The sequence below is a fragment of the Zingiber officinale genome, chromosome 6B (assembly GCF_018446385.1).
Source record: "Zingiber officinale cultivar Zhangliang chromosome 6B, Zo_v1.1, whole genome shotgun sequence".
NCBI classification, from domain to species: Eukaryota; Viridiplantae; Streptophyta; class Magnoliopsida; order Zingiberales; family Zingiberaceae; genus Zingiber; species Zingiber officinale.
Window position 1 is genome coordinate 87691615 of NC_055996.1, and position 24302 is coordinate 87715916.

General features: G+C 36.4%; 1 protein-coding gene across 2 annotated transcripts; it reads left to right on the forward strand.

Annotated features, from left to right (window-relative positions):
- The first annotated feature begins 655 nt into the window (after window positions 1–655).
- LOC121992978 lies at window positions 656–10725 on the forward strand. Of its 2 annotated transcripts, XM_042547638.1 has the most exons (15): window positions 656–1121; window positions 2273–2363; window positions 2480–2564; window positions 2641–2725; window positions 4776–4845; window positions 5368–5437; window positions 6274–6319; window positions 6396–6636; window positions 7989–8055; window positions 8135–8194; window positions 8281–8362; window positions 9044–9113; window positions 9245–9325; window positions 10202–10281; window positions 10380–10725. In XM_042547638.1, exons 1-15 carry the CDS (start codon window positions 988–990, stop codon window positions 10456–10458), a joined length of 1341 nt encoding a protein of 446 aa, XP_042403572.1. In that variant the 5' UTR covers window positions 656–987; the 3' UTR covers window positions 10459–10725. The 2 variants fall into 2 exon arrangements, with proteins under 2 accessions (XP_042403572.1, XP_042403571.1); XM_042547637.1 differs by having other exon boundaries at window positions 662–1121; window positions 7989–8194; window positions 8288–8362.
- The last annotated feature ends 13577 nt before the right edge of the window (window positions 10726–24302 follow it).

A 24302-nucleotide genomic window follows, 5' to 3' on the forward strand; every position in this document is an offset into this window, starting at 1 on the left:
TCGGCGAGTTTGCAAGCGTATCTACGCAATTTGGGTTGGTGCCGGCCATTCTTAACTCAATTAGTCAGTAGGAATAAATTTCGCTGTCGGTCGTTTTCTTTAACTTGTTCATATAAATAAACGTCGACATCAAACTGTGCACGCATCAGAGGACACAACATTCATGCACAGATCGATGCTGACATTAATTTGGGTGGGCTTATCGAGGCGATGCACATGCGAAGCATTGCCAAGACACGGCAGTCGGCACTCATGGAATCTGCATTTACGCTTCAATAGATTGCCGACTAAGAGGATTTGGATCGTCTTCCATCAGCATAATGAGTGCCCTCCAACGACCGCGCACTCGAGCAATGCAACAATACAGACTCAGTACAGATGCAGGAAGAACACTGTCTAACTTGAGCGTGAGGTCCTTTTCGATACGTTATTTATCGTTTGCTCAGTGAGCGTGTGGTCCCATTTCGGCTGTCACGCACGCAGAGTCGCTCAGCTCGTGCCTTCCCCAATCACTCAGATTTGTCGTGAACAATCAAGTTGCATAATTATATTTTAATAAAGAATTATATATAAATAGTTAACTTGTAAATCAATTATTTATACAGTGAGTCTCTTTTGTTTGCGAAACAAGAAAAGAAGTTTGTTGGGAGGGATCCGATCCAATCCAATCCAATCCAATCCAAACCACCGTTGACTCGATCGACGGCGGCTCCGATTTCTCTACAGGGGGCGACGTCTCTCCTGGAAACTTACCGGGGTGACTCGACCAGCTTCCTTATCACTCGTAGAATAAAAAATCGTGAAGGCAAGGGGGCGGGGGTGGAATGATCTGATGACCTTGGAAGCTCGCCTGCGTTATCCAGCTCAGCCAGAGAAATTCGGTTAGAGAGATCGCCAGACAGCGGTCTCCGTGGCGCCGCTGGTTCGGATACAAGGAAGGAAGAGAGGAGAAGAGGAGAAGGGTTTGGGAGAGGCGGGGCTGTGGCTATGCATCGACAGAGGGCCATGTCGTGGAGGAAGGTGGGGAAGGCGGCGCAGGCACTGGCCGCGCACGCGCTTCTCTTCTGCTTTACCCTCTTCCTCGCCCTCAAGATTGACGGTCGGACGCCCTACTCTTGGTGGTCAGCTCTGCTTTCGCTTTCGCCCCTTTGTAATTTGATGCCCTTTCCCTGGATTTGATTGTGTTTGCTTCCGGATTGTTTGGTGTGAGCTCACCGATTCCTTAAAAAGATGGCACTTTTAGTTTTTGAGATTTACGGGGGCGTGGTTGATTTGGCTAGGTGGGGGTTTTAGGATTTGGGGTGGATAGAAAGGATGACTGAGATGAGTTTTGTTCTATACAACTTTCTTTCACGTTTCAATTCTAAACCTTTATTTTTGGAAAAGGAAAGCAGGATTGGTTGTCTGAGACATCGAATTCCCTGCTTCCGGGTCTTCATATCTCGCGACTTTCCTTCTGCCACGTTCATTTGAATTATGTTTCGTTTTAATTTTCTTGTTTTCTCTTTCTAACTTTCTTTGATTTTTTTTGCAATTCATATTATCTCGGGAAAAAAAATCTTGGATTTGGTGGTAGTTATTATTTGGAAAATTCCTTCAGCAACTAAAATCAGGAGATTACTAGTATTATCGTGAACCAAAATGCAAATGCTTATTGGTGATTTTTCATGTTGCTGTCATTCTAGTGATGCTCTTCCAGTAGTCACAATTAGATGAATTTTTATAATGGGAATTATCCTCTTTTTATGTATGTGTTACAGCAATAATTGCCCTGGGAAAGTGACATTTGTGGGTTTCTAAAATTTAACTTGGGCCATGGTATTGTCTCTGACGCTGAACTTGGTCACATGCTAGGGATGTTGTTTTCTCTCACCAACAATGCGTAGTAAAATGGATATGTTACACAAGTTGCTTTGTGAAATGCAATCTGAATGAGGATTATGCAGTATAAGACATGTGATATATGGTCCACCTTATTTTAGTCACCATACTGGTCCAGATGTAGCATGTATCTTTAACACAACCACTGACAGAATTATACTTACCATTGAACAAGGGAATTACCCCTCATAATTTTCATGTCTCTTTTGTAACTTTATTGATTTATAGATCTCTATCGGCTAGGTGGTATTGTTTTGTTATATTCCAAATTGAATTTCAATAAATTTTTTTCCTCCACCAATTGTGGACTCCCATTATGCTGTGAGAATCTACATAAATCTAGTGCTTCATATATTTATGATGTTGATCTCATTTTCTCCTGATGTGCTAGGACAATATTTGTTCCTCTTTGGCTATTTCATGCTGTTACAGCACGAGGGAGGTTCTCCTTACCTGCTCCGTCACTGCCTCATGATCGCCATGTATGATTTAACTTCTAATGTCTGTTCAAGCAAATGTTTTTGTTCTGTTGTTTACGGTGTGGCTAGTAATAATTGTCAGTTCAGTAACCTGGCCTGATATACTTCTTTTTATACAGTGGGCACCTTGTCATGCTGTTGTTGCAATACCTTTGTTAATTGCCTTTGAACTACTTCTTTGTATATATCTTCACAATATAAGTGGTAAGAGTAGACACAATTGGTTAGTAGTCAATTTATATGAACTCTACTGATAGTTCTTATTTGGAATTTCATACAGTTAATGCTGGACGTTATATCAACCTAAAGGTTGTGTTCCTTCCACTTTTGGCCTTTGAGATAACCATTCTTGTTGATAATTTCAGGTAAATATATTTATCTTTGTATTTAAACTATCTTAGAGGGAAATAGCAGGAGAATATTCATTGATAATTGGATATTTTACCTTGTTATTAGCACCACAATACCACATTCTGGATATAAAATGTAAGTCTGGCTACAACTGAGAATTTTACTAATAAAACTAGAATGGATCTTTAACTATAGACACTTTAAGCTAATTGCCATAGCTTATCCAGTTTTTAGTTTGCCAGAAGCTTGAGTGTATTTGTATTCTACATAAGCTGAAGATCTATTGTCTGTGAGTTCTTGTTTATCAAGTTTGTTTCGTGTTATTTTGCACAACTTACATAATGCCTACCCAGTCATTGTTACTAGGGTTGGAAAGAGACATCTTACTCTCCTTTCTCTCATATCCCTTCAGCTCAAATCGGGTGGAAAATGATGGAAACTGACTCCAACCAACTATATTATAAAAAACAAAGAATTAAGTTTTTATGTCATCCAATTATTATATTGTTTTTCAAGTTTGATAAAAAATGAAATAAAGAAGTTTCTTTCTATCCTCCTCATGTTACTTCCCAAGCATATAAGGAAGAACCAATTTCCTCCCACTTTTTCTTACCCCTAGTTCTTTCCCTCACTCTTCCCAAGGATGCCTTAATGCTAGGTTAAAGTAGCCTTATTTCCTCCATGGGAATAAGTTGGTTCTTGAGTACAATCACAATAAAAACATTGGTTTGGACTAACTATTATCAGTAACACCCATCAATTTCAAATGATATCCAAGCCATCTAAAATTAGTCAACATGGGCTTAGATTTCTTCAGCTGGAAGAAGGAACCCAGGAGAAGGTAGCAGCAACAACTCGTTTATGGGACAACTCTTGCTGTTCATATCGATCCATTATGTGCTTTTTGAATCTAGCATTGGGTAGACCTCATACAATAATTATCCTAGTTTTGGAGGATAAAAATACTAGGGTTTATAGCTTGGTGGAATGGTAGAGTTCCAATGCATATTGACCTACATGTTTTTGCAGGGAGATTATGTTGTTTGATATTGATTAGAAGGGGCTGAAACTTCTTCCTCATCACCTCAGCCTAGGTTCCTCTAGTTTGTCGTCGTCGATAATAGCTTCATTGTTGACACCAGTCTAGTGTTGAATCTTTGTCGTCCACCTTTCTTGTGAGTTCTTTGGCCAGCCAAGCTTTTGTCGGATACTGTCTGCCTATGCTGCCAATTTTTCTAGATGCATTGATGCTAGTGTCTCCCTGGATCTGGATTGAGGGAGACAAAAAAGAGTTGAAACCATGATAAATCCTATTCGTCTCAGTCAAACTGGTCCAATTTATCCTATGGTAGATGACTTTTGAAACTTGCTTATATGATGGTACTTCTATTCAGATCAACTTCCACATACTATAAGTTAGGTACTGTTAAGATAAGTTCTTTTTAATAGCGTCATTTTGAATTTACAATGTTTAAAACCATGATAAAGTCTATTTGTCTCAGTCAACTGGTCCAATTTATCCAATGGTAGATGACTTTTAAAAACTCACTTATAGGGCAGTACTAAACTACTAATATTCAGATGGACTTCCAGATAATATTGAGATAGGTGTCATTAAGATAAGTTACTTTTGTTGATCTTGAACTTAAGTTTTTAATGTGTTTTTGAATTGGAGAACAAGAAGGGCTGGGTTGCAAGTGTTCATATAAGTAAGATTTTAGAACACTTATGTGAGAAAATGGTCTTTTATGAGTAACACAGTTACTTATAAAATCATGTATAAAGAGGCCTTTGAATATACAAAAAAACACACAAAACGAACTAGTAACTTCCTTAAGAACTATCTTCAAAATTGGTCACTACTCTTTATGTCAATTCTGTTAAAATAGGACTAGAGGCAATCATAGTAACTGTTAAAATTAACAATGGTACATCTGTCTTGTAGACACTGGAAAAAGATAAAAAGACACTAAGAAGAAAAAATCCATCACATATTAGAGTTATCACATCACCCTGAACTTCTCTGGGCATTTTGACCTCTGCAACTGGCACTCTAATTTTCAGGATGTGTAAAGCTTTAATGCCAGGAGATGAAGAGAGCATGAGTGATGAAGCTATCTGGGAGACACTTCCTGTAAGTTCAATCGAGTTGAATTCTTCAATTCATCACTGTTCTGATGAGTGTATGGATTTCGTAATGAGAGATAACATTAATCTAGCATCTTATAGGAGCTTGTTTTTGAAGAAGAATTATAGATGTTCATGTAGGAAATTTTTGCTAGTAATTGCTGCATAACGCTTGTTCTTGCATATGTAATGCAAAATTTTATAAATCTATTACAGCTTTCTACTTTTTCGTGCACCTATCTACTTTTTATAGTTTCAGCTCATAAGTTTGTATTTTTTGTAGTTCACGTGAAACTCGTATGTCTTATTTTTTTAATTACCTAATCATTTGTCTTGTCATAGTAGCAATTTGGGCATTGAGCATGGTACCAAAGATGCATGACTAATAAAAGTAAAAGGAACTTACATCAATAGGCCATCTTGTCCTTTTTTGCATTGGTGTCTAAGCTAGTATATTTTATATTACAATACAATTTTGTTTTTGACTTTCTCAAGTTTTTTATACTGAATCTTGTGACACTTGTCTTAGCACTTCTGGGTTGCAATCTCAATGGTGTTTCTCATAGCTGCTTCCATATTCACCCTTCTTAAGCTATGTGGTAAATTCCCTTCACCTATGTTTTCTAAAGCTTTTTATAACTTTTGCAAGTATAGAGCATTTGATTTTATTGTACATATGAACAATAAATTTGTTGCTAAGCATATTCATGTGCTATTTTGTTCTTTACATGTTCTTCGGAAAAATGGATCTAAGATCTTTTTCAAGGAAAAAAAGGTATCTACATTTAGCTAGAATTAGGACAATCAAATTGTATTTCTGAAATAGGAAGTTCGTTTAGACCTGCTGTGCTTTACCTTTTAAGATCTATACAAAACCAAACTGCAAAGATTGTTAGTTTGACAACAAGTGGAAATGAATGAAATTCTGTCAGTATTACTATCATGCGGAGTTGTGGACCACTCATATCTGGAGTCTGGTTCTAATAAAAATATAATTGATAGATAATCAGAGCCTGACTTGGTGTCTTCGCATATATTTGTACTGTGATTATTTTGATCCTTTTTTTTGGTGAACTTTATTCTGTAAATTCATGTTGGTGAATATACACATTTGATGTTCTTTCATTCAGATGCGTGAATAATCTGTATTCTAATAACTTGATATTTGGATAAAAAGGGTCTAGATATGCAAAACATGATCTTTTTTCTTATTTGCACTAAGGAAATACATTGTTCAAAGTGTGCATTTGAATTCCTTATCTCCTCTCTTCTCCTCCATCAACTATCTTCTTTCTTCTTTTCTGCTTTCCCTGTTCTCCCTCTTTCTGATTTGGCAATAAGTATATTATAATATCTGTTTTTTTCTTTATTCTTATTTGTAATATTTGGATAAGCAGTTATCATATAATTATGCAACCTCTTTTTGTCAATGCAGGTGATGTTGATGCTCTTGGTTGGTGGGATCTATTCATAAATTTTGGGTAGCACTCCCTTTTTTCCCCTTTAATGGTTTTTAACAATATCACTAATATCTTCTGATCAACCTACTCTTTTCAGGATTGCAGAGTGTTTTGCTTTCCTTGTGTCTACAAAGTGGTCTAATCCAATGATCCATAGGCGTTATCATGGCGAAGCTTCTTCTTCAACTGCAATTAGGTATCGAGATTGGAATAGTGGTCTTCTGCTTTCTTCCATTGAGGACCATGATCAGGGGGTTTGTAGTCTGCAAGACATTGGAGGCCATATAATGAAAGTTCCTATTGTGGTTTTCCAGGTTTTGTTTTGCATGCGCCTCGAGGTATGATGTGCAATTGTAGCAACTTTACACTGCAATTTTGCTTTTTCTTCCAACTCATGGATCAACATGCTTCAATCAATTAATAATATGCTTGTTTCTTAAGTAGCTCTTTCTTGGCTAAGAGTAGTATAAAAAATTCGATATATCATTATACAATGAAAACCCACTAAAAGTTGCTTGAATCATGATTATTTTTTTGACTCTGATGGTGTACTCTGCTATCCACTTGTATGTGTGAATAGATGCTGCCAATATAACTTTCCTCTATAAAATTAGATATTTGCTTAACCTCTGCCAAAAAAATGATGCTCATTTGGTGGCTATTGCATCTTTTCATTCAAGTAGAGGGAGAGTAACACAAATAATAGTGCTCCATGCTTGTCCATTAAACACACATTGCATTGATAGAGTGCTTCAAAGTTTGGAAGATTACCATTAGGGCCTTTTTCTATTTTGCCATTGCAGCATTCAAGGGCATGGAATTAATCACCATGCTCCTACGCGCATATGGCACTATTCTAACCTATGTTTTCAATTTGGAGTATATGTAACTTATTTGGGTATGGATCTAGGTGTAGCACACATCATTTACCAGGTGTCCAACTCACCTAGTACCTGTATGTGTTGCGTTGACACAGGAAAGGGGTATGTGAAAAGTTCACTTAACAAAAACTCTAACTAATTATACTAATTCATGGCCAAAATTTTAGATGAAGAATGGTGCAATCATGTCCTTGTCATTGTGCTAATTCTTATAACTTATAAGGTAAGACAAGTGTAAGCAATAAAACTTTAAAGCGAGGTCAATGTTGAAGAATTATCTTGCGTTTAAAATTTTAACACACTATATAATTTTTATTGAAGTGGGAATGCATTAATATTGCAAGTTTTGTTAACCAAATTTCTAAGATACTTGCAAATGGTGACTGTATGAGTATAGATATTCATAACCTTGCATCAATAAGCTTTAAGTTCTAGTTCAAACTATGTAGGAGTCTATAGATAACTTGTTTGTTCAAGTAATGGCAAATGTAATCTTGAAGAAGTCAAACCTTGAGCTAATTATTTCAATTTATTTTGTTGATTTTGAATGCTGGGCATATCAGTGCTTTTTTCTATTATTTAATTCTTTTTCATTTAGAAATTAGGATTGGATATAGTTCAAAACAAACATGCTAAAAATCATGCTACTCAAGAGTTTGTTTAAGCAAGATATTTGATTGACTATTGTCTTTCGAGAATTTGCTTCTATGCCACTTTTTTCTGCATCTATATCACTAGAAAGTGAGATATATTTATTTCGTGTTTCATCATGCCATACTGAGATGTTTAGTACTTCTTTGCTGGCTCAGGGAACACCTCCTAGTGCTCGACATATACCAATTTTTGCACTTTTCTCGCCATTATTTATTTTGCAAGGTGCTGCTGTCCTATATGCTTTTTTAACATTGGTGGAGAAGCTTGTTCTTTTACTTGATTTTGGAACTATTGATACTAGATATCTCAGAATTTCATCAAATGTTCATGACTTCTTTGCTTTTGTGCATCATGGTTCAAGGTACTATTTTACTTGTTCACCAGTTGAATATGTTATTTTGGGTAAGAAATTAGCTCTGTTCTTTATTTGATTATATCTTGTCCAAGTTAACAGATTGCTTGGTTGGTGGTCCATTGACGAGGAAAGCAGAGAAGAGCAAGCTCGCTTGTTTTATACTGAAGAAACTGGGTATCTTTTTCCGCTTCGTTTACTCTCTAGACATTTATCTGATAGGATGAATAATCAACTTTTATGCTTGAAGAAAAGTGAACTAGCAGAAGCTGTTATGGCAATTCGAGATGCTCCACATATCACTTCCATTAGCTGCATGATAGATATTAGAGTCTATTTGTTGGCTTTGTTTGTCTCAGTGTTCTCTTTACCATGCACATGTATCTTTGAGTTTAAACAATGGAAAGCATCAGTTCCCATTAGTTAAAAATCACAGAATATGCCTTAGATTCACTTTGAATGATTGGTTTGATTTCCAAATCATATCTAATCAGAATAATAACTAACTCTTGACCTTTTAAGAGATGATACTTTCCTTTTAGAGTGTTTGCCTGGCTGTGGTTTTTTATGATACTTGCAAGTCATTATGTGCTATCTGAAACACACAGGAAAATACCATTGGCCTGGTTTATTGTTGAAGATTAGTATATTTTCTAAAAGCAAAGATAGGCAGTGTCTGCCTTCTCAACAAAATGTTTTGAAACATGAACACAAAATTCAAGATGTAAGTCTCATAATATAAAGAGATTGCTCATCTTGCTAGGAGATAGGATTGGGATCAATGCTATAAATCACTTGTATTGAAATTGACTAGTAGAACAACTAGTATCTTTCTTCTAATCAGTCAGTTCTCTGCAGGTATAACACTTTTTGTGGTTATCCTCCTGAGGTTGTAAAGAAAATGGCAAAGAGGGATTTGGCTGAGGAGGTGCAGTGGATTTATATGCTTGTGTGAATCACCAAGTTGTTGTCTATTTCTAGAATTTTAGATACTGCATAGCAAGCTTATGTACTGCAATATTATCTTTTCTTTGATCTCCATCTGTATTGGTACCTCAGGTTTGGAGACTACAAGCAGCTTTGGGGGAACAAGCTGAAATAACAAAGTATAGCCAACAGGAATATGAAAGGCTTCAAAATGTCCGTATTCAATCTAAGTTTTTGGTTAAACTATACCTAATGAATATCTAGGATTCTAATTCCTGTGTTGTGCATTTTTTTTTAAAAGCGGTTATACCCTATATGTTTTCTTTTCACGGGCTTTCAATTTGGACCAGTTATGTATGCATGAAGATTTTATTCGTTTGAACGCCCCAAAACATTGTACGACAGGGAGTTCTGCTCATTGTGGTCCAATGGTTTTGGTAAAAACAAAGGACGTGGCTCACAGAGAAAGCATAAAACTCAATACACTTTTAATAAGTTATGAATTAGCATTATTGCTAATATACACACAGAAGCTACCCTGTTATTTTGGAAAACTATTTTGAGCAGGAAAAAGATGTCATGCTAGTCACAATTATGCCTCTTAGATTGAGTGTGCAATCGATAAATAGAAACAAAGTGAAGTTGAAATTATTTATTTAGGAATAAACAGGCATTGACTATCATCATTTTTATCTCTAGTATGAGACGAGCTGCACCTTAGGTGATACGACACTGATATTGAAGTCAGAAGGTGGTAAGAATACAAGCACCCAATATTTTACACATATTGTTTGCAATTATGGTAGACTTAAGCTGTTCCTTGCATTGCATGGCCCTACTATTCTCTGCGTGCTGTTTATGGTTTTTTTACATGACCTTAAGCACTTTTTGCTGGCATTGCTGACCATGCAATTAGCTCCATGTGACTCCCGTGCTTCCACTATGGATCTACATTAATGCTATCATTTAGAGTTTATTTACTTCTGCATGGATTCGCTTTCTTCATTTTTACGGTGCAAATATCCTTTGCTGAATTTCTGAAGTTTATGTTCCCTGATCTTGGCAAATATTTTTGTCGGTCTGTTTCAGGAGAAAGTGCTATGTAGGATTTGCTTCGAGGCAGAAATATGCACGGTCCTTCTTCCATGTCGTCACCGGATTCTCTGCAAGTAAAGTTTTGTGTGTTTGTTGATATGCACTAGTGCTGTTTCTAGTAATCTTAAGAGTGAATTTCTGTCTCAAATCACTAACTCCACTATATCAACAGGTCATGCTCGGAAAAGTGCAAGAAGTGCCCTATATGCCGCGTACCCATCGAGGAGCGGATGCCTGTATATGATGTTTAAGCTCCCAACACTATACATACACAAGTAATTTTAAAAATTCTCTCACTAATTTGTGTTCATAGCATGATTGATGTATGTAAGTTAGAGATTTTTTGGGTGTTTTTAACTCTGGGCATAGTGGCGCATACATGGGATAAAATTCTAATCAATATACGTGAAAGTCCAAATAGGTTTTCTCAAGAGCGTGATTGTTTTACGAGTGTGTTACTTTTTGTTGTAGTCTTTGTGATCCAGAATTGGAAATATAGGAATCTGGGCTTTTCTATTTGGGAATGTGTTTTTGTATCAGTAAATATATTTAAATTGTCCTGTGAAGGTTTTATTAATATCAAACTATTTTCAATTTTTTTATATACTTATTAATAGATGGGTAGTTCAATAACAAAAAAAAAATTGAAAATATTGGAAGGCTTGTTAATAAAAACTTATAGGTGTTTTATAAAAATTATTAATTGAAAATATTTTTAAGTCAAATTATAATATCTACTTACTAATTATTTTTATAAATATTTATATTATTCAATTTTTTTCTCTTTATTTTTTTTTAGAGATGATTAATTATTGTTAAATAATTATGATGGTAAAAGATTAGAGTTGTCAAACGGGTCAATTCATGGTGGGACGGGTTGACTTATGGCGGGCTAATCATTTGACGGGGTGGGGCGGGTCAATTCGTCAACTTGGCGGGTTGAGAAATTTTCAACTCAATCTAAGATGGGTTGCTGGTTGCGGATTTGACGGATCAATCTGCGGGCCCATCAATTTTAAAAAAAAAATAAAAAATATTTTATAATTTCAACATTTTACTTCGGCAATGTTTTATCAACCAAATATATCCATAAACATGTATTTTAAATATAAATGAATACAAACGAATAGTTATGTGGGATGAAAAGTATTATTTTTATTTTAAAATTATAACAAAGAAAGATAATAAATTGATAAAAAACTTAACTTATATGTGTTTTTTAACCCGCGGATCAATCTAAGCTCATCGCGGGCCGATCCACACGGATCGTGGGCCTAGGCGGGTCGGCTAATGGTAGATTTGGGTTGATAAAATTTTAACCCAATCAATTTAAATTATTTGATGGGATGAATAAATTCGACATGTTTAACCTAAATTGATATTTTTATAAAAGTTGAAGTAGTAGTGGTCTCTCCGGATGTTTTCATATACTTTAGAAAAGGTAAATTACGAGGAATTATTTAGTTTTTTTTAGAAGGGGATATGAAATAATCCGATGTAGTATTTGTATATAAACTTTATTTGAGTACCAACTCAATTATACCTGTGGGATAAATAATTATGACTCTAACATTAAATGTGAAGTGTATTAATTGTGAATCATGCTTTGTGGATTTTTTTTTTTTAATTGGGCCTTGGTCCAATTAATTTAAGACCACCGGATAAATGGAAAAGGACAAATGGATATACTAACATAACATCTTAGTGTTACTTATGATTCGAAGTCCCCATATGTTCAAAAATATCCAAACATCTTTATTGCTTACCATCACACCGTGTCCTAAAAAATTCCCACGGATTCAACTTTTTTTTTTTTTATTAGAATCATCCGTCGCTTACCCCAATCATTCCCCGGAAGAAATCCTATGGATTTGACCTGTAGCTGATCCAGATAAAAAAAGTAAGGGATGCTCAAAAAAGAAATCTCGAGCTGTCTTTTTTCTCGTTATCCCTCGTACTATAACATATAACATATTAGTAGAATTTTTCAAAAATAAAAGGGTACTCCAGCACACTCCGTTTCCTTAGATTCGCCACTGAATTTGACTTGTAAGTGCGTTTTTATTTTTCTATGGTCGAGGAGTTGACCATTCGCCGAACTCATCATGAGTCAATGCTTTGGCCATACTTGCTAACAGTTTAACCAAATCCCCCAATATCTCGTTGAAATTGAGAGAAGATACTCGTAAAACTAAAGCCACATGCATTATAAATTTATATATATATATAAAATTGAGACGTTGCATTATTATCCGGAGGCAGCTGCTTTTTTTACTTTGTGGGTGTAGTGTTTTTAATGAGCATATGCATGCCCAGCATTTTTGTTGGTCGTTGTAAAATATCTTTCAGGATCTTCCATTTCGGCCTCCCACCGAGCACCACTAAGAAATTGTTCGCACAAGTCAAATGGTGCGTGCTGCGTTAAAAGATCACAACAACCTCATGCATTATTTTGAATTAAAGCAAGCGATTAAGGGAGGGCGTGTCTGGTGGTATTTCAGGTTCGATTTAGGTGAGATCCGCCCGGACCGGGGCGTTACATGGCATGCCTTGCTTGAATACATCCATGTAAAGCATCTTTAATTCGCTGAATCATGTAAAGCGTTCGTTGGTTTCGAAGGAAGGTCACGTTTGGCCTCCAATTTCGTTCAGCGACAGAAAGGATAGACAATGGCCAAATAGTTTGACGCCGCCTTATTTTCTAGACATCTTTTGAATGTTTTTTTGTTTTTTTAAAGAGAGGTGGTGGTAAGGTCCCACTAAAATTTTTATCAATTATCAAGATAAATCAGAAATATGTATAACTCCGGATATTACGTCCCAGCTCTCAGTAGTACGAGCACTCAAAACATCTGAAAATTTATTGTGTGGATCTTGAATCCCCACCCACCGCTTATGTTACTGCCCAACCAACGTGCCAAACCCCACTACAAGAAATACATAGATTAGTGATCGACATTTCCCTCGCGAATCGGTCATTAATTTCAGTTAGCAATCTATTAGCAATGGAAATGTTGGATTGTAAAAACTTCCATCACGAATCCATTTAAAGACAGAATTTTGAGTTTCGTAGCTAAATTATTGCTAAACTTAGCTAAAATTACAACACTACCCTTTCATTGCGCGATTTAAATCAGGTTTACATGTTCACATCCAAATTCACGTGGAACCGCCACATCAGCGGCCCCCTAAAACCGGTCTCATGAATATGGAGGGAAGTAAATGCAAGTACACAGCTAAAAGCGCATAGCCGGGACGCTAACCCCAGGCAATGACACCCCGAGGATCGAATCCTGGACCTTTCGGCCACGAAACCATGCGCCCCCAACTGTGCTACGCCCTGGGGACATGTTCACATCCAAATTCATGATATATGATCCGGTGGTGAGGTCGGACCCCGCCCTGCAGAAGGTCACTGCCACGCTAGAGGTCAAAGTCATGGTGGTCACGGGGCTCCTGTCATCATCCGATCGGGCAATCCACTTGCCCGGTCGGAATAAGGAATGTCTGATCCGATATTATCACAGCTCGGCCACACACCGAGCTTCCGACGCTCAGAGAACCAAAGTAGCAGCAAAACAGAAGCTGAATGGCTATCCCGCTCGGACTTGCATTAGGTCTTGGAACCAGCATACGACCTTCCAGCACAACCACCCGTTCGTCGCGATAAGGAGCCTGATTGGTGGATAAACGGCCGAGCGGTCATTCCGCTTGGCCCGAAGACATCAGGACAGCAGGGCGGTCGGGCGGTCCTCCCGCTCGGCCCCAGAACAGACAAATTAGGGATTCGGCGACATCCTTTTGGGAACCCATGTCACCGACAAACGGCATGGTTGGCGGCATGGACAGGCAGAGGATCGTACGGCGGAAGCTTCCACTGTCATATCAGAGATATGCTCGGGTCATCGAGGTATGGTGTCAGGGACGCTTTCTTGACATGTCTTTTCAAGGAGAGCCTTAAGAAGCGTGCACGCATCGAGGAGTGTGCACGCGCTCCCCCGGAGTCATATATAAAGGGCCTCAAGCTTCAACGGAGGTACGAGACATTTTACTATAGCTACTGTTACTCTACTTCTTTGCTTCCTCGCTTATACATCACCAAAGATTGACTTGAGCGTCGGAGGGCCATCGCTGGGGAACCCCTCCCTGGCTCAGCACTGACGCTGTTGTGGTAGCAAGTTCCTTCAACTCGGAGTCCGTCAACAATCAACAGGAGCACCACGTCCCCCAGTGTCCATCGCCGCCTCGACTCTCAGACAGGATCAAATTTGGCGCAGTCTGTGGGAACGCACCTGAAGATGGAAGAAACTGGGTGACTTCACACCGTGACGCTCACTCAAGAGGAACTCGATATGCTCGTGCAAGCTTGGGCAACAAAAATAGTCGAGCAACAATTGCAAAACACGCAAGTTGATCGGCTGACACAGCAAGCAACATCGGCGTCAAGGGGCCGAGCGACGCAAGAGGACCGGCCGGAGCAACTCTCCATCTGGGGGCAAAATAGAGGGTCGACCGGCACGCAAGAAGAAGCACCCCCCGCGCCAATACCATTCCATCGGGCTCTATTCCAGACACCCTCAGAAATCGCACAAGCGAATCAAGAGCGGAGATCTTCTTCGGACGAAGCACCCGTTCGGAATGCCCGGAAAGGTAAAGCACCGCGAGCCGACGCGTCCCCTGAGCGGATCAACCACCAGTTCTCTGAAGCGATACTGCAAAACCCTCTACCAAGACACTACGCTCCACTGGCTATTAGAGAATACAACGGGTCGACCGATCCAAACGACCATTTGGGCAAGTTCAACAACACGCCCGACCCTACAGGAGGACACCGCTTGGATGATAGTCGTCTGCCTATCATGCCAGAGATACCATAACCTCTCGCACTGACCGACCGAGGAGATGAAGACGTCCACAGTCTCTTGTCCATTCGATCAGTGGAGCATGGACATTGTAGGGTCGTTTCCTGTGACGACGAGTCAGCGGAAGTTCCTGCTCGTCGCGGTGGATTACTTCTCCAAATGGGTAGAAGCCGAGCCACTAGCAAGAATAACCGAGCAGATGGTTATGAAGTTCATCTGGCAGCACATTATTTGCCGGTTCGGCATCCCGCGCCAGCTTATCTCTGATAACGGAAGACAGTTCGTCGGGAAGAGACTTAAGGAATAGTGCGAAGGATACGGTATCTAGCAAGCTTTCACCTCTGTAGCATACCCTCAAAGCAACGGGCAGGCTGAAGTCGCCAATCGGGAGATCTTGCGGATCCTTCACGCTCGGCTCGACCATATGGGAGGCAGCTGGGTCGATGAGCTCTAAAGTGTACTGTGGGCACTTCGCACGACTCTCAAGGAAGGGACCGGGGCAACTCATTTCCACCTGGTGTATGGTGGCGAAGCCGTCATCCCCGTCGAAGTTGGAGTTGAATCTGATTAGATACAACACTACAGTGAAGACAACACCGAGCGAAGGCTGTTGGAACTGGACATGGTGGACGAGGTGCGCGCTAAAGCGACAGTACGGCTAATGGCCTACCGGTAAAGAATGAGGCAGAACTACAATCGAAGGGTGATCCCAAGATCGTTTCAGGTCGGCGACTTGGTGTGGAAGAAAGTAAAGTCGGTCGACGACGTCTCGAAGCTAGAAGCCCCCCGAGGGCGGGCCTTTTAAAGTCGTGAGAAAGCTCGGCTCGGGTGCCTACTACTTGGAGGACGAGGACGGGAGACGACTGGAACGGTCATGGAGCGCAAATCATCTCCAGCCCTACCGAGCCGGATAAGAGGTACACTCATGTAGTAGTCAATCTTTGTATCATGATAGCCTTGTACTCTGGTTGCAGGATAAGTAAAAAAGAACCCAAGGGTTTCAATGTTCCAGGTCGAACGACTCACTAAATCGTCGAGCGACGATGTTAAACCCTAGTCTCCACCAACGATCGAACGGCGACCTTAAACTCACATTTTCACCAAATCGTCGAGCAACGACGTTAAACCCTAATCTTCACTAATGGTCGAGCGGCGACTTTAAACCCACATCTTCACCAAATCATCGAGCGGGGATGTTAAACCCTAATCTCCATCAACGGTCGAGCGGCGACCTTAAACCCACATCTTCACCAAATCATCGAGTGACGACGTTAAACCCTAGTCTCCACCAACGGTCGAGCGGCGACCTTAAACCCACGTCTTCACCAATTCATCGAGTGGCGACGTTAAACCCTAGTCTCCACCAACGATCGAGCAACGAACTTAAACCCACATCTTCGCCAAATCATCGAGCGGCGACATTAAACCCTAGTCTCCACCAACGATCGAGCGGCGACCTTAAACCCACGTCTTCACCAAATCATCGAGCGGTGACGTTAAACTCTAGTCTCCACCCATGGTCGAGCGGCGACCTTAAACCCACATCTTTACCAAATCGTCGAGTGACGACGTTAAACTCATGCGTCCAACAATGGTCGAGCGGCGACCTTAAACCCAAGAGAACAGTTAAAGTCATCTAGGGTCAAACGACAACCCAAGCCCTCGAATATTCCGCCTGCTCTGGGCCATGTTGTCAAATGCTTCGATGAAGGCAATGGGAGACTAGTGCTTATCGCTGACCGGAAGGAGCGAGGGCAAACATATAAGGAGAATTATAAAAAGAAAGCTCACCGAACCGGCGAATATCCATTAACCAAAAAGGGACATCACCGAGCGGCAGACATACATTCAAACTCGAAAAAAAAACTTTTACAGGACTACCTCACTCAAGATAATCGAAAACATCGTCGGGCATCAAATCGTTCAGCTGGCTATAGTTGATGATGACATTCGTCAGGGCTTCGGGGAGGTGGCCGCTCGCCTTCAGTTGACCAAGCGTCCCGTCGATCGCCAGCTCGAAGGCACGGATGATCTGATGGACGACTTTGTCGGTAAATTTGTCTGAGCGGAGGTACTCCTGCTTCATCATTTCAAACCGGCTCGGCTCAGCCTTCTGGTAGGTCTTCAGAGCAGCATGGGAAGCCTCCTAAGCGTGTTCGAGGGTCTGCACTTGCCCCCGAAAAGCAGCTTCCCCAGCTGAGTGGCCGTCTCGCTCAGTGGCCAGTAGGTCTTCCGCCTCCTTGAGCTTTTGGGCGAAGGACTGGGTCTCCTGGTTTTTCAGCTCCAGGTCGACAATGGCACGATTTTTTCTAGTTGTGGTCAGCTCGATCTTCTCGTCGTAAGTCTTCACCTGCCCCTCGAGCTGGCCCAACATGATAGCCTGATCGGCGGACTTCTTCCGCTCGACCTCCAAGAGTTTGTTGGCCTTCTCCAAATTGGCCTACAACTTGGCGAGTGATGGCCCCTGGGAAGAGGATGCGCCGCCTGAAAGCTTGAACTTCTTCAGCTCATCCCCCACAAAGGCGAGTCGTTGGCACATGGCCACGCTCTCCACCTAGTACTGGAAAGGAACAGAAAAATGTTAGCGCCGATCAGAGGTAACTAGTGAATAGGTAGCGAAATACGTACATCGGTGGACATCTGCAAGTGGTTGTTGTCAAGTTGTCCCGGGGACATTGTAGCCGCTCGGGCTCTCGCTTCCTCCCAAATAGCGGCAAGTGGCCCGTGGATCAGAATCTTATGCTCGGGAATGGTCGGGTGGGCACATTGCTCAAGGTAGTCCTCGGTGGAAAGGTTGATGGTTGTGATCACCGATCATCGGTTGCTCGGGTCCGATGAGGAGGAGAATGCCGGACCAGAAGGAGCAGCAGTCGACGCTGGATCGATCTTGGACCACAGTGGCCTCCGCTGGGTTCGGGACTGAGGCAGAGACGCGATAGGTCGCGTGGCGATAGGCTCTGTCGACAGATCGACCAAGGAGGGTGTCCGATCGGATGAAATTGTTGGGGTTGCAAGGTTGCAAACATAGTCCCATATTGGAAACATATGGAAAAGATCATGGGTTTATAAGAGAAAAGATATCTCCATTAGCATGAGGCCTTTTGGGTAGAGCCCAAGAGCAAAACCATGAGGGCTTAGACCCAAAGTGGACAATATCATGTCATTGTGGAGATATCTAAATTCTTTTCGATCCTACAATTGGTATCAGAGCAGGTACCGCTCTGATTTGGTGCAACCACCAATCAGATAGGGGGAGAAACATTTCTTTTAAATTTTTTTCGGCTTTCAGTTTTTCGCATAACTTCAAACTGGTATTATTACCTTTTTGAAATTTTTTTTCGTAATTAAAACTAAATTGGTGCAACACCGATTAGCTCTTTTTCATTACTCTTCTTTCTTCCCGCACTGCTAATCCAAGACCAAGTCTTGGCACCACTTTTTAGTTTTCCATCTTCAGCATTCAATGACTCTTCTAGAAGGACGGAACCCTCACGAACCACCACCATACGATCAAGATTTCAACTACTGGAAGCGATTAATGGAATGCTTCTTAGAAAGCTTAGATTTCGATTATGTGCTAATATTGAGAAAACCCTCTCAGGACTCGGAACTGAACAAAAATGTAAGTTAAATTATTTGTAGTGTTTTACCTAACAATGTTTTATGCAGACTAGAAAAGTGCGAGAATGCGTGTGAGCTTTGGACCCAGTTGATCAAGCTTCACGAGAAGCCGTTGGAGTCAGACGATCAAGCCAAAATTGAATCCGAACTCGAGTCAGATCCAACGGAGAAGCCTGCTGAATTAGGGGTTGCGCTCAAGGTTAGTAATATTTACCAAAACACCCTTGCTAGTAGTAGTTTAAAATATGTGCATGTTAATTTGGATATGTCTGAAAGTATATGTGAAAATAGTGTACATGACAATACTTGCAAAAATACCCCTAGGATATTTTCTGATAAAACAAATATAATTAATTTAGAAAATATAGAAAATCTGAAAATAATTAATAAATCTAAAAATTCGAATTTAAACCTAAAAAAATTTGAAAATTCAAACAAAAAAGATGACAAGGTCAATATTGATCTAGATAAAATTAATAAATTATTTAATCTAGACAATATTAATCTAGAAAGTCTTATTCAAACTCGAGATAATCTAATTAACAAAAAATTAAATATTAAAGATAAAACTTATCTAATAAATTCCACTAATTATATCAACTTAAAAGGTAAAGAAAATATAAGGATAAACTCAAACACTCTGGTAAAATCAAAAATAAATTTAACAAATTTAAAATTAAATGTTAAAGATAACATATTAAACAAAGATAATCTGAAAAATTTAAAATTAACGGTTAATAAAATATTAAAAGATAAACCTTTAAATAAATATAATTTAATTAATTAAAATTTAAAAATTAATAAAAACTCAATCGTTAACGATAATCCATTAAATAAAGACAATTCAATTAACTTAATAAAATTAAAATTGAAAGAAAATTTAAATATTAAATACACTCTCTTAAAGAAGGATAATTTGACCAATTTAATTAATTCAAAATTAAAAACTTAAATATAAATTACAAATTAAAACAAAAACAAAAAAAAATCTTAAAAGGAAAATCAATAATTTAGGGGGAGGCTCCAGAATAGCTGGCACCTCCAAAACTAACTTATCCGATAGGGTAACAAATAACTAATGTACCTGGCAGGGTAATTATGACTAGTTCAAAAGGGATAATAGTTTAACTTGACCAACGGTACTGGTGAAGTCTTGGATGATAGTACGTTAGGGAAACTTAGTCTATACATGTCTAGGAAGATATGACTTCGACCTGGTGCATTTGGCTAAGTGGAACTGACCGAAGCTACCCTTTATGGATCCTAACCAGTTAGACCAAGGTTTTGTACTAAGTCAAGTGGATAGGACTATTTGGAAAACCTCGAAGGCATGGTTACTCTAATGATGTCCAAGTGACTCACCATAGCCCAGAAGTTTATCCAAAAAATGTCTATTTATTAGATCCAAAGCTAAACCTGAATCTAACACAAAGTTAAACCAAACCCTAAAATGGAATCTAATTCATCTCACAAAATAATATGATTCCCTAATTGATAATTTAGATCAGGTGAGATGACTGAGAACTTAAAATTAAATTAAAATTAGAGAAAATTAAATTTAAATTAAAATTACAATTAATTTAAAATTAAAGTAAAATTAAAATTAGGTTAAAATTAAAATTAAAATTATTTTGAAAATATTTTTAATAAAAAATAAGTTTAAAAAAAATTTAACTTAAAAGAAATTATTTTCTTTAAAAAAAAGCATTTTACAAACCTTTTAAAAATCCTTTTAAAAACTATTTTAAAAATCATTTTAAAAATCCTTTTAAAAATCCTTTTAAAAATTATTTTTAAAAATTATTTTAAAAATCCTTTTAAAAATTATTTTAAAATGCTTTCAAAAATCCTTTTAAAAACTATTTTTGAAATTATTTTAAAAATCTTTTTAAAAAAACAATTTTAAAAATCCTTTTAAAAACTATTTTAAAAATTATTTTAAAAATCTTTTTTTAAAAAAAACTATTTTAAAAATTATTTTAAAAATCTTTTTTTAAAAAACACTATTTTAAAAATCTTTTTTAAAAAAAACTATTTTAAAAATACTTTTAAAAACTATTTAAAAATTCTTTTAAAAATCTTTTTTTTTAAAAAAAAACTATTTTAAAAATCCTTTTAAAAATACTTTTAAGAACAATATAAAAATTATATTAAAAATCATTTTTTTAAAAAAAAAACTATTTTAAAAATCCTTTTAAAAAAATAGATTTAAAAATCCTTTCAAAAATTATTTTAAAAATAAATTCTTTTAAAAATCATTTTAAAAAATCTAAAACATTATTTTTAAAAAAAACTCTTTTAAAATCATTTTTAAAAATTATTTTAAAAACTCTTTTGAAATTATTGAAAAATTAATTTAAAAATTATTTAAAAACCCTTTTAAATCCTTTTAAAAATTGTTTCTAAAAATTATTTAAAAACTCTTTTAAAAATCCTTTCAAAAATTCTTTTAAAAAACATTTTAAAAACTCTTTAAAATTATTTTAAAAAACTCTTTTAAAATCATTTTTAAAAATTATTTAAATTATTTTAAAAACTCTTTTGAAATTATTGAAAAATTATTTTAAAAATTATTTTAAAACTCTTTTAAAAATCCTTTTAAAAAAAATTATTTTAAAAATTGTTTCTAAAAATTATTTAAAAATTATTTTAATTATTTAAAAAAATTATTTTAAAACTCTTTTAAAAATTATTTTAAAAAGCACTCTTTTAAAAATTATTTTAAAATTTTTTAAAAAACTCTTTTAAAAATCATTTAAAAATTATTTTAAAAATTATTTAAAAACTATTTAAAAATTCTTTTAAAAACCATTTTAAATATTATTTAAAAATTACTTTAAAACTCTTTCAAAAATCAGTTTAAAAAAAAAGAAGTTTTTAAAAATTAAATCTTTTATAAATCATTTTGAAAAATTCTTCTTAATATTATTTTTCACTTTAATAAAATTTTGTTAACTTAAAAAAAAATTATTCTTATTGATTATTTAAACTTTAAAAATTATTATTTAGATTTAAATTTTTTTTACCTTAAACATTATTTTAATCTTAGAATTATTTTTAAACTTAATTTAACCTAACTGAAAATTTAAACTTAATATTAGAATTACAATTAAAATTTAAAAATTTAGCTTAAACTTAAAACTTAAATCTAAATTAATCACTGATATTAATTTAAATCTAAAATCAAAACTGAATTGAACGTATGTTAATTGTCATTAAATAATTATAAAAACATTTTAAAATCCTTTTAAACATTGTTTTAGAAATCCTGTTAGAAATATCTTAATAATAATAATAATAATAATTCTTTTAAATTCTTTTAAAACTTAGACACCTAACTTAAAAACTTAAATTTCGTTAACTTTAACTTTAAACTTAATTATGTAATTAATAAGTAGAACTTAACTGTTTAAGTTTAACTTCATTTGAGAACTAAAATTGACTTGAATTAAACCTTACTTAACTATGTCTAATAATTTTAACTTCATGCTAACTTCAAACTAAATTAATCCCACTTAAAAGGAAGTAAATAAAAAAAATAATTATAACTAACACTTTCATTGACTAACTCAATCAATTAATATGAAATTTAAATTATTTTATTAAGTATTAAATTATTAAATCAAGTAAAAATTAATCAATAAATTATTGATAATGGCCAACTGTTTTTGATTTAATAAAGTTTATCTTATTAAACCTTAAACTGAATCTTAAGCAGCGCATGAATCTAATATTAATTATTGATTAATCAAACTCAAATAAGCAATTATATCAAGGATACAGAGATAAATATGTAAATAATATAAGTGTTACCAAATCTCCTAGAACACTTAGGTAGACAAATGTGTTAGGGCTTGAAATTTAACACACTCAAACTTTAGCATTATATTAAGGGGGAGTAACAAATAAGGAGGATTAATAAATTAAAGGAGTATCAAATTCAAGGGGAGGTTTATTTTTTAATTATCTCCTTAAGTGTTATTTTTTAATCTTCTCTTTAAAATATCTCTAGAAAATTCTACCTCAATTTTTTTTTAAAATAAAAAAATTCTACTTTGAATATTTTTAGCAAATATTTTTAAAAGTTTATGTTAGGTTCAGGGGGAGGAATTAATTAAAATTTTCCCTTTATTTAAAATATTTTAAAATTTGTGTTTGAAAAATATTTTCTTAAAAATTTCTTAAACCTATTTTTGAAAACTAACTCTTATAAAACTAAATTGTTTTTAAGAATTGGGTTTTACTTTTTATTGAAAATTGATTTTGAAAATTAGATTTAACTTAGTTTTGAAAATTGAATTTAAAAATCTAGTTCTTAAAATTTGATTTTACTTAATTTTGACAATTTGATTTGAAAGTTAAATTTTACAAAAATTAGTTTTAAAAATTGCTTTGTTATTGAAAATTGTGAAAATTAGATTTTTCAAAACTTAAGTTTACAAACTAAGCTTCTCAAAATCATTTTCCTTAATTTTGAAAATTGAATCTTTTACAAACTTAGTGTTGAAAAAAAATTTCAATCAGTTTTGAAAAATGGATTTTTCAAACTTAGTTTTGGAATTTTGATTTTGACAACTTATGTTTGAAAACTTGAATTTTTAACTTTGACCTTAAAAACTATACTTGAAAAATTAGCTATCTTTCAAAATTACAAAGTTATAAATCAGCTATCTTTCAAGACTTAGTTTTTTTTCAAAGATTTAAGAAATAAAAGAAAAATAATCTATGTTTTAAACTCCCCCAGATTAACTTGACATTATTTCTTACTTTGTCTGAAGTCTGTATTTATGCTTACTTAATCCATGCTTACTTTTGATGAATGCCAAAGGGGGAGGGTTAGGTGGTTAAGTTAGCTAAACCAAACTGAAAATACAAACTAACTTAAAAACCACATAAATGCATGTTGTTACTTGTTTTTTCTTGCATATGTTTTCACTAACTTAACCAGGTTGTCATTCCATCAAAAAGGGGGAGATTGTTGGTGTGGTTAGCATTAACGATTTAACTCAGGTTTTGATTAATGACAAATAGGTTAAGTTAGGTTTGTCGTTATCTAATGCTTTGATCGAGTATGCAGGCTAAGTCCAGACAGATCGACGGGCTGACCGGATGTCTGGCACGAAGTCCAAGCGGGTCGACGGGCTGACCGGACGCTTGGAGAGAAGTCCAGCTAGGTCGACGGGCTGACCAGATAGCTGACACGAAGTCCAAGCGGGTCGACGGGCTGACAGGACGCTTGGCACGAAGTCCAGCTAGGTCGACGGGCTGACCGGATAGCTGGCACAAAGTCCAGACGGGTCGAAGGGCTGACCGAACGTCTGGCAGGTAAGTAAAGGTAAGTCACTGGAGGAGAGTGACTGTGAGGACGCATCCCATTTAAGGGACAGTAGGCGTCTGTCCAGTTTAGGTCCATTTTGGATCCCTAAATTGAGACCCTGACTAGGTTCTGGTCTCGAGAAGACAGGACCTAACTCATAAATCTATATAAAATGTCTATACATATATTTTTCTAACTCTATTTTGTAGATACAAATGTAGAGCTTCAAATTCTGCATGCGTAGCAACTGACAGAGCTTGATTCCGAGTTCGGAGTCAAAAGTTATGACCTTCGG

What these genes read in the sequence shown, in the direction of transcription:
- LOC121992978 (XM_042547637.1), top strand. Translation starts at nt 988, where the DNA reads ATGCATCGACAGAGGGCCATGTCGTGGAGGAAGGTGGGGAAGGCGGCG. An exon ending in ATATCTTCACAATATAAGTG is followed by an intron (nt 2,565 to 2,640) that starts GTAAGAGTAGAC and finishes AATTTCATACAG; the next exon opens with TTAATGCTGGACGTTATATC. An exon ending in AATATGAAAGGCTTCAAAAT is followed by an intron (nt 9,326 to 10,201) that starts GTCCGTATTCAA and finishes GGTCTGTTTCAG; the next exon opens with GAGAAAGTGCTATGTAGGAT.